Source organism: Bos javanicus, chromosome 17 (assembly GCF_032452875.1).
Source record: "Bos javanicus breed banteng chromosome 17, ARS-OSU_banteng_1.0, whole genome shotgun sequence".
Classification (NCBI taxonomy): domain Eukaryota; kingdom Metazoa; phylum Chordata; class Mammalia; order Artiodactyla; family Bovidae; genus Bos; species Bos javanicus.
Genome location: NC_083884.1, coordinates 40234784 through 40250925, shown reverse-complemented (window position 1 = coordinate 40250925; position 16142 = coordinate 40234784). Strand labels below are relative to the sequence as shown.

At 37.0% G+C, this 16142-nt stretch overlaps 1 protein-coding gene across 28 annotated transcripts in view; it reads left to right on the top strand.

The window, feature by feature from the left end:
- Nucleotides 1-16142, top strand: part of RAPGEF2 (Rap guanine nucleotide exchange factor 2) — a 272594-nt gene that overhangs the window by 221007 nt on the left and 35445 nt on the right. For all 28 annotated transcript variants that reach the window (XM_061384286.1, XM_061384291.1, XM_061384281.1 and 25 more), the window contains 3 exons: nucleotides 5049-5226; nucleotides 11198-11334; nucleotides 11951-12109. In XM_061384286.1, the coding sequence (XP_061240270.1) occupies nucleotides 5049-5226; nucleotides 11198-11334; nucleotides 11951-12109 (474 nt within the window). The remainder of the gene's footprint in view (nucleotides 1-5048; nucleotides 5227-11197; nucleotides 11335-11950; nucleotides 12110-16142) is intronic.

The following is a 16142-nucleotide window of genomic DNA, read 5'->3' as shown; positions in this document are numbered from 1 at the left end:
TAAACTAGTTTTAAGAACTGTATTCATAATAACAAGTATATGTTTGATTTAATAAATCAGAGTTTTCAATATTGATCTGAGAATATTACTGTTTTTTGAGACTGTTACTATTTAACTGTAATGAAAGTCGCTCAGTTGTGTCCAACTCTTTGCGACCCCATGGACTATACAGTCCGTGGAATTCTCAAGGCCAGAATACTGGAGTAGGTAGCCTTTCCCTTCTCCAGGTGATCTTCCCAACCCAGGGATTGAACCCAGGTCTGCTGCATTGCAGGTGGATTCTTTACCAGCTGAGCCACAAGGGAAGCCCCTGTATGCACCTAAATCTGTGTTTTACTTATGGAAGATAAGTTAATTTAGGACAGGAGTTATTTGACTAAGTGACTTTATTCTTGCTCCTGAGACCAATATAATCAGATACCTTTTATTTCTTTTTTATTGAAGTACGCATGTGTGCTAATCACTTCAGTCATGTCCAACTCTGCAACCCATGAACTGTAGCTTCCAGACTCCTCTATCTGTGGGGTTCTCCAGGCAAGAATACTGGAGTGTGTTGCCATGCGCTCCTCCAGGGAATCTTCCCGACTCAGGGATTGATCCCACATCTCTTATGTCTCCTGCATTGGCAGAAAGGTTCTTTATTACTAGTGCCACTTGGGAAATCTGTTACAAGTGTATAGCAAAGCAGTTCACTCACTGAATATAGTTCTCTGTGCTATACAGTAGGTCTTTGCTGTTTATCTATCTTATATATAGTAGTGTGTATATGTTAATCCCAAATTACTCAGATATCTTTTACATATAAAGTGTATGCATATCTTTATTTAGAATGAAAGGGTTTAAAGACTAGCATAAATCTCAGTAGTATTGTATTTTGGAGTAAGATAGAAAATAGCAGGTGTTTTGTTTATGTTTACATACAAATAAATATTTGTATGTAAAATTTTTTTAAACATTTTGTGTTTTATGACCAAGCAAAGCAGAACACATTTTATTGCTGTATTATATTTTAACTGTTTTCTTTATGAATACAGTCTATTTAGAAAACTTGGCAAAGTATTAAAGTACAAAGTGTTTAGTAGTTTGTGTTAGTTGAACCTGATTTTGATTACTTGCACAATTACTAGGTTTTGTTTTGAACAGTTTAGTTTCCCTTCATGTTTTCTCATCTGAAAAATAGTGGTAATAATCCTGATTTGCTGAATTGTTATGAGGATTAATTATTATGTACTAAAAGCATCAGATGTAGTGCTGCATACATGGTAGTCATTCACTATAGGATCACTGGTTTTATAATTACTGTGTGAGTCATTTAGCCAGAACTTAAGGGGTGCCATTAGCCTGAGAGAGATTTTTACAATATGTAAGGGTCTGGAATATTTAACAAAATTTTTTTCTTTTTTAGGACAAATTCTGCCAGTGTAAATTTTATTCAAGGCTCATTGCTAGGGTGGGGCCAGGTAAAGGGATGCAGGCACAGAGGTGGAAACTTGTCCCCTTGAGGTAGGGCATTTTGATGTGGTCTGTAACTGGCTCCCTTTCCTGTTGTTTGATCCAAGAACAGTCCTATGAATGATGAGATACAACTCCAGCTTACTGATGACAAAACTGGGTCTGTAGAGGTTCAGGGACTGTGTTACAGTCACGCGATGAATGCTGGAGCCGGGATTTGAACTAATGACCCCTGGTTTGTCTGCTCATTCAGCCGAAATAAATCCAGTGACCCCTCAGTTCTGGGCCCTCAAGTTTAGCCCTCTCATCCTGTTGGCCAGTCAGCATTCACTAAACGTATCTCAGCTCAGTCTCCAAGTGACTCATTGTTCGTGAAGTTAATAGATTCCTAAAAATCTGTTCAAGTTCTATTTAAGATGTATCCCTAAAAGGAATTTTGTAGTATTTTAATATAAGAGGGATATATATTTTAGTTTGAAAGGAATATTTATTTCAAATAAAAATAATCTTCTAAGTTACTGGTTTCATGAATGTTATTTTATGAATAGTTTCTTAAAGAATGGAATACACATAGCAGGACTAGAAAACAACTAATAATGATTGTTTACACAGGTGGGGTGGGGGTTCAGTTTTGCAGAGATTAATCCAACTCACACTGGAAAATCTGTTCTATTTTAAGACTTAAATAGAATTCATTTAAATGATAGTAATGACTTCTTTGGGATGGTATAAAATATACCTCTCCCCTACCATATGTTAAGTGTTCAAAAATTTTAAAAAGCCTCCAGTTGTATATTACTTTAAAATGTTTTGTTCTTATTTCCATCTTTAGTACTACCTCTTCACTCCAGGCTGATATTAAAGAATGTGGATATAGAGGACTGTATACTTGAAAATATGAGGTGATGACTAATAATCACCAATGTTAAGATGAAGCTGGGATGAAATGTGATCATAGCAAGCATTAACAAATTGTCACATTTCTAGGCTTTAGGAATAAGGTGATGATAACAACAATATTGGCCTAGTTTCTCTGCTCACAGCCTTGGCATGCCATATCACACTCGGTTCTGCTTCAGTTTCATTCTAAAATCTAGAGACAATTTAAGTCAGAAATATGAGCAGATACAAATTACTATACATAAAATAGATAAACAACAAGGTCCTATTCTGCAGCACTAGGAACTGTATTTCGATATCCTGTAATAAACCATCACTGGAAAGAATATGAGAAAGAATATGTATATGTGTATGTATGTGTGTGTGTGTGTGTATATATGAATAAATTATATATGATATATATATATAAATGATTTATATATGTTATATGTATTATATATTGTTAAATATGTAACATACATATAATTGAATCCCTTTGCTGTACACCTGAAACTAACTCAACATTGTAAGTCAACTAGAATTCCATGTTTTTAAAACATCATAAATTAGAGATGTACTGCTGAGCACTCCACAATTAATTCTCTAGCCTTGGTGGCAAGGCCTTCTCGCTCTTCGACCTGGAGGAGCATCTCTGCTCACGTGCTCTAACACGAGCAGCAGTATTCAACTGCTCTTTCAGAGGCCACTGCTGAAAGAGCTTTTGTAGGGGTTGGGTTTTCCATTTTCATTTATTCTGTCTTCAGTTATTTTCCCCTTATGTTTTTCTTATAATGTATATATTTTAGTTCAGGAGATTATACCTAAAGATTGAAATTCTTTTTGTTAAAGTTTAGAAAATATTAACACATGCTTGTGTTGCTTCAAAATATAGAATTAAATAGTATGTTCTATAATATAAACTAAGACTTTAGAAAGGGGAAATTTTGTTGATAAGAAAATAATACAATTTATTCATGTTGACTTAAGCTAAATGATAGAAAAAAATATATATAAATCCTTCTATAGGGTGCATTCATGTATTAAGTATCTCTTATACAGAAACAGATTAGGTTGTAGTTGTGACTTGGGAGCCAGAGTTCTTGGTTCTGTTCTTGATTCCACAGTTACAGCAACACAGTCTTGGAAAAATAATTTCTCTTTACCTGAATGTTTGGAGAATAATAAATGTGGATGATGGCACTTACTTCATAGGACTTTTTTGAAGGATTAAATGAGTTAATACATGTGAAGCACATGGAACAGTTCCTGGCATATTGTCAGTATTTGGTGTTGGCTTTTTATTTATTGGGTTCAACATTTTATATTTTTTTCTTTTGTTTATATATTTTAATCTGTATTTGCTTATTCTTAAATATAAGATGTCTTATTGTCTTTGAAAGTCATATGGGCTATGAGTTATCTGAAGCTGGTAGACTTTATGTTTTCTACAAAATTAATAGTTTTATAATAAAGTGTTTCTAAGAGTTCCTTATTTTTTCTGGAAAGCCATGTTTATGATGCTCGAGATTGATACAGTTAATATTTAATTGTACTCATTCTTACTATTCTTAAGCAATTAGTGAAATCTGGGTACCTAATGTCAAATAAGGCGAGGATGACATATATAAGTACAGATAAGTACATATGACACATATGTACTGTTGTTGAGATGAGCATCACAAAAACATATAGAACAACCTTCAAGGATGATGGTTGTAGGCTTGAGATAGCCAACAGAAGAGACTGTTTTGAAACCTGTGAGTCTTGATTCAGGCTAAATATTTGTTTTTAATCACAGAACCATGTTAGACCTGATAGGAGTCTCTCTCTAGAATTAAAAAAGATAGTTCTAAAAAATTTAAGAGATTGGATCATTGCATATTTTTTTAACAACACTTTTTTCAGCCGCAGAGGGTAGCTACCAATTTGCAGCTATGACTAAAGATATCAGTATACTTAGATGTTCTTCCTTCTTTTCATTCCTGTTATACCTGGCTCCTTAAGACATTCCTGAGCAAATAATTTTACTTTTGCTTCATTCTTTCTTGATCTTGATTACTTGAAATTTGGTTGGTGCTGCCGTCAGCAGTGTTGAGGAATGGGAAGAAAGACTGTCACCTATAGACATGTAGGGTCTCTCACACCTTTGGTGTTTAATAGTTAGAAAGTGGACACTGGAGTAATCAGCTAATTATTAATGTTTTATTTGCATATTTATTAAATTACCTTTGACTTGGGATTCACTTTTTCATAAACACTCTTAGTAAGAGAGAAGTGGTTCAGTCTTCTTGGCATTAATAAACCTACACCTTTTCTTTGGGGGAAGGAATTGTTAAGAATTGTCACCCTCACGCTCTTAGTTTAAGCCATCCTCTTTGAAAAATAGAGTGAAAACTGGTACTGTCTTTTTCTTATTCTACTGTGTTTCAAATGCCAGGTGACAGGTAAGAAATCAAAATGATTGTGATAAAACCATTAATTCTAACTAAAAATTCCATGAGATAAAAATCACTCATATTTTGTTGATGTCATGATTTTACATAGTGCCCAGTACATGAATATTTGTTAATGTTGAATACATGTAGCTTAATTATGGAAAGATTCATATCATAAATTTAATGTTTCAAACAAGCTTATTTCTTTTGGATACAAAAGATTTACTTAAAAACAGCTTGTCTGCCCATCCGTCCATCTATTTATTTTTGGTGTGTTTTAAGGCCACAGAGAGTGAGGCTGGTGATATGGATCTTAGTGGGTTGCCAGAAACAGCAGTGGACTCTGAGGACGACGATGATGAAGAGGACATCGAGAGGGCCTCAGACCCTCTAATGAGCAGAGACATCGTGAGAGACTGCCTGGAGAAGGACCCCATTGACAGGACAGACGATGACATTGGTGAGTCTGGGTGAGAAAACAAATCTCAGAGCAATTTAAAGAGTTTAGAAGTAAGACTATCTGGTGCAACAGAGCCCAAGGATATTAGGCTTTAAAAGGTCATTTCTCTTAACATTGTTGAAAACATCTTTGAAAAAATTAATTTTACTCAGTCCATAGCTTCAAGAGGCCACAACTGATAAAACTTCCAAATGAAAACCTTCCAACATGAGCTGTTTCTTAGCCTACTCTAGGGCAAAAAAAATAAAATAAAAAAGTCAAAGTCATCTTCCAAACATTATCACATTTGTTAATCTTCTTGTGAGCACTGTTCCTAGTAAGCTCGAGCTTCTCTCTGTGTGAATATCAGTCGGGTGGCAGTTGGTAGAGCTGTTGTTTAAGTGACTGTGCTCCCTCTGTGGTTCCATAGAGAGGAGAGGCTAGAGGAAGAAGTGAGCAGAATGTCAAGTGAGCCCCACATGAGCCTAGGGGTTGGGGCTTTAAGTGCGCCTTAAGATTATGGGTCTAAGTGGGTGTGTGTCGCTTTCCCCTTCCTCAGGGTTCCCTTGACCCACCTTGGCCATCAGAATAAGAGTTGATTGTGTGATGATTGTTTAGTGTTTGACTCTGCCTTCCAGACCCTTCTTCTTCCTTAGATGCTGGGAGTGAGACCAGCTTCCTCTGAGAGCGTCTCTGCCCTGCAGGTCTGGAGTCTATAACACCCTTGCCTGAGCCCCAATTATCTGCTCTTCCACGCCCCCAGCTCTTTGGGGGCCAATATGTATTTGAAAGAAATTCAAGGAACTGAGTCTAGTAGGATTAGATACAGGACAGTACGGCCATTGTTATATGTGAGTGGCTTGTTTCTTGTGTTTTGAAGGGAGCCAAACATTATGTATGAGGAGAACCTTGTACCATTTAAGATCTGTACATATGCTAGGGAATTGAAGTTGGAAAGCCAGGTATTCTAAAATACCACTGAAAGCACTGATAGAAATTGCCAGCTGTTTAGAGATGACTGTTATGTGGGGTGAGCACTCAGTCACTGGCTAATGTGGCTGCACCTTGTATGGACTGAGAGTTTCCTAGGTCCTGGCAGCCCAGTGGATATGAAGCATGGAGGCCCTGATCCTGCTGGCTCTGAGGAGTAGAGTCAGGGTTGGGGTCATAATCTCAGGGTGCGCACCAAACAGGAGGCTGTGGCAGGAATGAAGGACTGTCAGCGCCCTTTTGGAAGCTCAGACCTGGAAGAGAGGAAGGAGGAGCCAGCTGTGCCTGTTCCTCCAGTGCAGAAGTGCCTCTGCAGTAACCCTTTGTGGGTTACTGGGTTTCTATTGGAGGATGTAGCTGCTTCTCACATACCTATCCCTGTTCCTCCATACTTTATCCCACTTCCTTCTCTACCTGCTCCACTCTCTGGTCTAAAGGCTCTCATAGTCACAAGTCTTCTGAGGCTTCTGCAGCATGAAGTCAAGTGGTCCTGTGTCATCCTTGAAGACTTAGGGTTTAGCTTCCTTGCATCTGATAACTCACATTCACCTGATTTCCACTGTCCAAAATGTGTTTCACTCTCCTCTTCTCTTTGTCTTTGTGATTTCTCTCTCTCTCTCTTTTTTAATTTTATTAGCGTGTAGTCAACTTACAGTGTTGTGGTACTTTCAGGTGTATGGCAAAGTGAACCACTTATGCATATATCAGTAATGTGTATATGTCAGTCCCAAACTCCTAATTTATCACTTCCTCCCACATTTCCCCTTTGGTAACCATAAGTTTGAGTTTGAGATCTGACTTCGTTTTCATTGTCTCTTTATTGTAGCTTTAAAGAGAGAATGAAGTTGGAAGTAGTGTGTTTGGTTTGCCATCTTAAAAATTCTTGCTCATAGAGTTTATAAAAAATAGATTAAACATTGCTTATGAACATATTGATGTGAAGGTTATCCTTGTTTGAATATGCTCATTTTAGTATAGTTACGGAAGAAAGTTATGATTAGTAAAATATATGAAGCATGTCATTCCTGGAAATTTAAGGCAATCACTTCATATCTGAGAAGTTTTCTCTTCTAGAATTTCTAGAAAGCAAGATCTATGCTGATTCCTACAAATGAATACCAGGCTAATTATTTTAAGGTGCTTGTTGATATAATCCCTGGATGAATTACTTGTAGTTGAATACCAATACACTTGTAAGCAGTGATGACTCAGACGCTTACTCCTATCAAATATATTTTTATTTAAAGTAGTAAATATTGGTCATTAACAATAAGGCATAATGGCATTGTTTGATCTACACAAGGGCTTGGAGGATCTTATATTCCATCGCCTCTAAATATCGCCACATGTGAGAACACTTTGGCTTGTTTGCCGTTACTGTTGGTAAATCTAACTCATTCTCCAGCAATTAGTTAAAGCAGACACCTTTTTTATGAACTGCAGACATCTGTGTAACTGATGCTTTGTCTAAACGCCTCTCTGCCTAACCACGTTCCTCGACTCAAGGGATGGGGTGTGTTTGTGTTTTAAGTTTAGTCAAATCAAGCTGCTTATATTTAAATATGTTTTAAAATTTCAGGAATTAAAAAAATTCCCCTTGGGGTTCCATAGATTCTTGGGTGTGCCTTTGTTTCCGTACTTTGAAGAAAGACACATTATTCGTGTTTGCTCTCCAGCTTGTAACTCTATAGGTACTCAATTATTGAATACTTCTTTTTTTTTTTTAAGATTTTGAGGACTTGACATATAAAGGTAGAAAACTACTTTGATCCCTTTCAAGGAACTCTTTTTTTTTTTTTCTTTTCTTCTCCTCACTTGGTACCCCACACACAAATCCACAAGTTTTACCTTAATTATTTCTTATGTAAAATTAAACCAAAGCAATAAGATAAGGATTTTTCTGAAATGGCTAAAGCTTCTGGTGTCTATAAGTTGATTTTTGGCTTTTCTTTGTGTTACATTGAGTAGAAAAAATGTTTTATTGAGCGTCTAATATTTTTTACAAACAGGATTATTTTTTTCCTGATGAAGTCACACTAATGTATTATTCAGACAGAGTCTTGCAAGCCATTTAGAATAAAGTGATTCTCTTTCTCCATCCACAAAACTTCTCCCCGTACCCTAGGAGCTATCTCCTTACCTGTCGCATGCTCTCAATCCTCAGCTGCCATGACCCCTGTAACTCTGTATGTTTCCTGTGACATCAGGGTTTATGTTGAGCTCCTGAATCAAATGCTTCTATTTTACATTATTATGTTTTTTTAAAGATTGGTGATATAAATTCTTTATTTTTTAGATTCTTATAATCCTCTCATGTAATAAATAAGTTATCACACAACTGATGATATAATTATTGAATCCTTGAGAGTTTTAAAAGCCCTTGCATATTGTTTGGTTAAGTGTTTAATTTTTCAATTGAACTTGGAGAAAAATGTGTATTTACTATTATTATATCTTCTTTGTCTTCTTTGTTATTTATCCTTATTATATGTGATATACAGATATTTTCTATCCCATTGTATTTTATTAATGTTAGTCACTTACTCATATATCATGGACTGATTTCATGACCCATTAATGGAGTAGGACACTGCTGAAAAATAAGACAAATGTCCATGCAAGCACTTCAAATCATTATTGCAACTATTACTGAGTATGCTTTATACATTCATATGCTTCATATTCACCCACCATATGTGGTGGTACTTTAACTTTTATTTTTGTCTAAACATGTTAAATTTAAAATATTTCTGACAATTAATTTGTAGTCTCATATTTTTCTTAACATCATACGTCTTTGTCCAAAGAAGTTTAGCTCCTACCAGGAGAGGGAAAAGAATAAAATGTATATTATAGCTAGTATTTTAATACCTGTATTTTAGCTGTGATTTTAATGGCTAGTATTAGCTGCTGCTAAGTCACTTCAGTCGTGTCCAACTCTGTGCGACCCCATAGACGGCAGCCCACCAGGCTCCACCGTCCCTGGGATTCTCTAGGCAAGAACACTGGAGTGGGTTGCCATTTCCTTCTCCAATGCATGTAAGTGAAGAGTGAAAGGGAAGTCGCTCAGTCATATCTGACTCTTAGCGACCCCATAGACTGCAGCCTACCAGGCTCCTCCATCCATGGGATTTTCCAGGCAAGAGCTAGTATTGAATACCTTATGGTGAGGAGTGGGGGATGGTAGCTAAAGAAAACTGAGAGTGGTAACAGCAGTGTTAACTGTGATGTGTCAGCCAGAGGACCACGATTGCTTCATCTGCCTTTATGTTGCATATCAAAACATATGCATTTGTAAAGCAAGGAGTCCTGCCTCCTGTAGTAGGTACATAGTAGATGTGGGTTATCTTTTACAGTGATATTCAAAATTGCCTCACAACCGCCCTCAGGTATATTTTATGACACAACACAAACACATCTACTCATTCCAGGAATAAAAGTTTCACTGAATAAAACTTAACTCTTTCTGTGATTGATGCACTTTGATACTCTTGTTCCTTCTTTTTAAAAAATGCTGGTTGCAACAGTCAGTTGATGTCCTGATACATCAGTCTGGGTCAGGTTGAAGAGCACTGTCTTGTTGGACAGAGTCCCTGGGTACCACTTACCACTGTTATTCTTCTGATTACCAAAGCCACCCCCATAATGAAAAGCCTTACACAGCAGGGATGACGTAGGGTCTCCACAGAACAGACATTACCAAGCTAGACCAGAAAACACCGCCTCGTCTGACCTTGTAGGAATGTAACATTTTCATAAAATATATCTTTGTATTATTATACATTGCTTTTGCAATTAGCAAACTATATCGAACAACATAAAACTTGTCATTAAATCCTAACAGAAGGAATGTGCATAGAGACAATGTCAGTATGTGAGGACAGGAAAATGGAGTGAAATTTTCATTTAGCCAAAAGTTTGAACAATGCCATGAATATAATATTGAATATATAATCATATAATATATATAATAATGACAATAATAGTGGTTCTCATTTGTTGAGTATTTACTCTTTGCTGAGGACTTTATCATCTGAATTGCATTTGATCCTCAGAACTGTCCAGTGAAGGTAGGTATTATATTACTCTTTTTCAAGTGAGGGAAACATGTCTAAAGGGAACGAATCAACTTCCCCAAAGTAATTCAGCCAGTAAGTGTCCACACGCTATCTAACACATGCCCTGTGCTCTTCATCATTACCTGTGAGGTCCAGCCTGAGCATGGAGGTAGACAGTCCTGAATCATCTCACTGCCACCTCCTCCTTGTGTGCCTTTGAGCCTCGATTTCCTCCTTGTGAAATGAAAAAGAAACCATGCATTTCATAGAGCCATGGTGAGGAGGAAGGAACTTAGAAAGGAGCTCTTATTGAAAAGAATCTGCTTGTCCACAGCATTGCCACTGGGAAGAATGAGCAGACTTTGTCAGTCTATGAGATGCGAATTAGCACATGCATTTCATTTGCATTCATCACATAATGTTGTGAGCATGTTAACTGATTCTGGGTTTGTCTGATCCACAGAAAATATTCCCTGCTTTCTAAATCCTGGAGTATCTTTAGAGTGAGGGTGGTTGTTTCTGCCATCTGTTTTGGGCACCGAGTTGCCCAGAGGCACCAGAATGGACCTGCTGACTTTCTGGAGAATTCCCAGTGCTCTGTTTCATTTCAGCTTATTATTTCATCCTGTAATAAACCTTAACAAGATCACAGCTCATTTTCAGTAGCAATCCCCCACTGAAGTTTATTGATCTCTTCATTGGAATTTGAATCGCACTGAGTCCTGTTGCTCCTGGATCAACAAGGAAGTGTTACCCTTTCCACAGTGACAGAATTCTTTGTATACCTGCAAGAAATTCAGTGTGCTAAAGATATTTAAAGTAATTGTGTTGTTCAACAGGCAGAATTGTAGAGCATTTAAAAAGAAAGGACCCCAGAGCCTTCTTTCTGAACGCTTGTTTTTGAAATTAGTTGTCATTTTCTTTGCGCACCTTCTGCTTTTCAGAACAACTTCTGGAATTCATGCACCAGTTGCCTGCTTTTGCCAACATGACGATGTCGGTGAGGCGGGAGCTGTGTGCTGTGATGGTGTTCGCTGTGGTGGAAAGAGCTGGGACCATCGTGTTAAACGACGGTGAAGAGGTTAGGAAATATTTATACCACTTAACAATGTCTCTGTGTGAGGCTCGCTCAATGCAGCAATGAACAAAAACTCTTTCTTCTTTAAAAACAATGAGCAACAATAAGTTTGCATCACTTGGAACTATGATACACTCATTGTTGTGTCAGTCTTTTCCAAACCTACTATTTTATTTTCTATTATTTGCAATATTTAGATGATATTGATAGAAACATTTTGAGGTTTTAGCTTTTCAGATTTTGCAGTTTAAATGTCTATAATATAATGCCTCTTGTCAGAACAAAATGATGTTCTTATCAAGGCAATACTGGTCATTTTATCTTGTTTACATGTGTTTTGGGGAACAGAAGAAGTTTTTTTCCCTTGTGGCATTTTAGAGAGAATACCCAGTCATTAGGAAAGTGGAATGCCGTGGACCCCGTGCAGGCATCTGGAGACCTGTGGGTCGATGGCTGAGCTTTAGTTCTTGTTCTGTGAACTTGGCGAATGGTCATCTGTACTTGGGGTATTTTTCCCTCTTTAAAATAAAAGATCTAAATCATTTGTAGGGACCATTCCAGCATTTACAGCTTCATGATCATGATTATTTTCTGCTTTGTCTTTGTTTTTTGGAACTAGCTGGACTCATGGTCAGTGATCCTGAATGGTTCTGTGGAAGTGACTTATCCAGATGGAAAAGCAGAAATACTCTGTATGGGAAATAGTTTCGGTGTCTCCCCCACCATGGACAAGGAGTACATGAAAGGTGTGATGAGGACAAAGGTGGATGACTGCCAGGTATAAATTGTCATTAAAAATGTATATCTTACACTTAACAAAGAACACTTACATACGCAGTTGTGGTAAGGTTTTTTCGACCTGTATAGATAGGTCATCTTTTAGAATTATAAAGAAGATTTTAAAGTACAACTATGACTTTTAGTGTTATCATAACTCCAGGAAATTAAAAATAAATCTCCCATAAAGTTATTTGAACTCCACAAAACTAAGCATTCCATAAATGTGTTCTATTAAAAAACAGGTGTTCTATAAATATGTTATCTTAAAATTGCCATCAATAATAGATAATCTAGTCAACAGAAAGTATTGAAGTGAAATGCCCATCATGAACAGAAATTATATAGAGATTATAGTAAAGTTGCTGTGATACAGTTACACGGTGTTTTTATTTAAATACATGCAAGATAAGGAATTGATTTTAGAAGTCATGAAAATTAATCATAATTGAATCAGTTAAAATATTTGCTAGTTAAGAAATGACTGCCAATGAAAAATACAATGTCAGTATTGATATTATGTTAATATTCATTATTTAAAAGCATTTAATAAAAGACTAGAGAGTATATTGAGACCAAATGTGAAATATAATTTGATCAATTTAACAGGTAACCTCTATATTAGTGCAAAACAAATTTAAGATGCTTTTATTATTATTGCATATTTATAATTCCATGTCTTAAAACCTGACCTTGAAAGGTAAAATATTTAATATAGTAAACCAAAAAAGTTGACTTAATTAATGTTATATATTCACTGTATTTATTAGTCTACAGCCTGAAATACATCTGAAAATAGTTTATACTAAAAGAACATCGTTGAATTTTTATAGTGTCTGATAAATGTAGTGTTCATTTAAATTTTCAATTTTAAGTGGTTTACTTACTAAAAAGAAAAATGACCATGGCTATAAATAAAATTGTCTTACCTAGAGAATAATTTTGCTAAATAATTCCTCCAGTGAGCACTATAGGGAACAAAAAAAATGGCTATGAATTCAGTGTGTTGAATATGTAATGCCAGAGGAGCATTCTAAATATAGCCAGCTCTCAATTATTTGGCATATTAGAGGCAAACAAAATGCTAAATAAATCTCAAAGTATTTGGCCTCAAAATCTCAAATTATTTCTTTTAAGAGGGTCATATATGACATTTCAGCTTTAGAATTATATTCCCCCCACCAAAAAAACAAAGCCAAACTGTGAGTCAAAATAAACAGAAAAGTTGTTAAGGATTTCTCTGTCCTTCTCAGTCTTGCCCCCGACACCCAACCCGAGCCCTTCTACAAGTCACTACAGCGCCTGAGTCTGTCTCTGTCCTTAAAGTGTGAGTGAAAGTTATTTCTGAGAATTCAGCTACTATGCTATCACCTTGTAATTGGCCAACCCCTTTTATTAGAAATTTTGTAATCATGGAACTGAAATGATACAGGAGGCTTAGAAATGTTTCAGAGTAATTGATAAAGATACTATATGAGTTAATATTACAGAGTATTTAACTAATGTCAGACGTACTAGGTAACATTGAATATTTATCTGGGAGTGTGTGGAAAAGAAAAGAGGAGGTGGATATTAGGAGGAGAGTTCATGTATTTGCTGGATAAGGAATCAGCAGGAAACCCAGAGTGATGGTCCATAAAGTAGACACCAGGAGAAAACTCTGAATGAGAATGAAAACTCTGATGAAGGTAATATTAGGCTCCTGTAGCTCCTGATATGAGACTCCGGATGTACAGAGAGGGTCATGGGTGCAGTGTCTGCTAGAGAAAGTCTTTTCTTACTCTGTAGGCCACTCTGCATACTGTAAAAGGAACATGAAATAAATGAGGTTCAAGAGTCATCCTTGTGCTTTCACATCCCTCTCAGACCCTAAGTTCCCTCCTTCCTTATTAGAATAGGCTTGGAGAAAAAAATTAGATATTTTAATGCTTATCTGAGATAGCATTTTTACTGTATTTCTGTTAAAATGTCATGTTATTTGTCAGAAAGTGCACATATCTCATCCTCCTCTTGTTGGGGAAAGTCAACAGTGAGAATCACATTTTTTATCCATAAAATGACCTCCACAAGAGTGTCATTTCACTGAGCACACTGTAGATAATCAGTATTGATTGAATGAAATGAACAAAGGTGGTGTCCATTCTGAGAGGAAGCAACCTTAGCAGGTTGACCCTCATTTGCTGGCCTCTCAGTGGGTTCCAAAAATACATCTTGGGTAGTGTGGTTAAAATGGAACCCATGATCAATCTTGAAGACACAGTGTGAGTGGATTCAACTGGACACTTCTTTCTATTATTATTATTGGAGAGTAATTGCTTTACAGGGTTGTTTCTGCTGTTTAACAGCATGAATCAGCTACAACACATATATCCCCTCTCTCTTGAGGCTCCCTGTACCCCAATCCAACCCCTAGGTCATCATAGAGCACTAAAACCATACTTCAAATGATGTTTATCTCTGCCTGTTTAGGTCCTGTGATACCCCCAACACCGTGCTCTATCCTGCTCCCTTCTGTGTGCTTCTTTTCCCAGTCTTGTCCCCTGTTGGATTTGTAGGACAAAGGCAGAACCAGGCAGACGTCTTTTGGTACCAGATGATGGCTCCGGTTTTCTGTTCCCCATCCATGTGTTTGTTTTTTTCACCCTCTGCCTGTCTCTCTTTTCCTTTCCTGCTCTTCCACTTTCTGTCTCCTCGTCCCCTCTTCCCCACCTAAGTCTTGGGCCTGCCAGAAACACCCAGGCATGGCTTAACCCTGCACTGTACCCTTCAGCAGATAGGGAACACTTGAATGCCTATGTGAACAGTTAGGTATAGCTCCCTTGCAAGCACAGAGTACCAGTTTAAATAGAGCTCACCTCTTAAGGTAAATCTGTGAGATTCAGCTTTTCCTGAGACTGTGAGAGCTGTTAACTTTACTTCATTTTGTCATTTTCAATATGTTTACTAAATAAAAGCTGTGAGGTCATATGCCCAAAAGAAACTTATCCTGTGACATAAATTGTTTTTGCCCTTTTATAAGAGAAAGCTTAGTTGAGTTTTTATTTCATATCAGAGTGGCAAGATCATACAGGGTGAATAGCCGTCTTAAAGTATAAAACCTCTCTAAAACAATTGTGTTCATTTCAGTTCAGTCGCTCAGTCATGTCTGACTCTTTGCAACCCCATGGACTGCAGCACGCCAGGCCTCCCTGTCCTTCACCAACTACCAGAGTTTACTCAAACTCATGACCATTGAGTTGGTGATACCATCCAACCATCTCATCCTCTGTTGTCCCCTTCTCCTCTTGCCTTCAGTCTTTCCCAGCATCGGGGTCTTTTCCAATGAGTCAGTTCTTCGCATCAGGTGGCCAAAATACTGGATTTTCAGCTTCAGCATCAGTCCTTCCAATGAATATTCAGGACTGATTCACTTTAGGAAGAAATGGTTGGATCTCCTTGCAGTCCAAGGGACTCTCAAGAGTCTTCTCCAACACCACAGTTCAAAAGCATCAATTTTTTGGCATTCAGCTTTCTTTATAGTCCAACTCTCACATCCGTACATGACAACTGGGAAAACCATAGCTTTGACTAGACACACCTTGGTTCAGTTCAGTCGCTCAGTCTTGTCCAACTCTTTGTGACCCCATGGACTATAGCACTCCAGGCCTCCCTGTCCATCACCAACTCCTGGAGTTTACTCAAACTCACGTCCGTTGAGTCGGTGATCTTTGTTGGCAACTCACAAATTTTCAACTGGCTTTATCATACCTATTTTTTCTTTGAATTTAATGTTATATCTAAAAATTTCTTAAAGCAAAAATAAATTTGCTAATTAAATAATTAATGTTTTCATCTAAAGTGTATTTCTTTTGCGATGTCAGTGCTGTGTGGCCATATTGGAAATTCAATTTGGGATTCCTTTTTTTTTTTTTTTTTTCATTTTTGGATGGTATTTCAGTTTGCTGCAGAAGAAATGCCAAAAATGTCTGTCTAGACACTAAGAATTTCAAATCAAATTTATTCTAATTTCTTTAAGTCCTTAGTCAACAGGATTA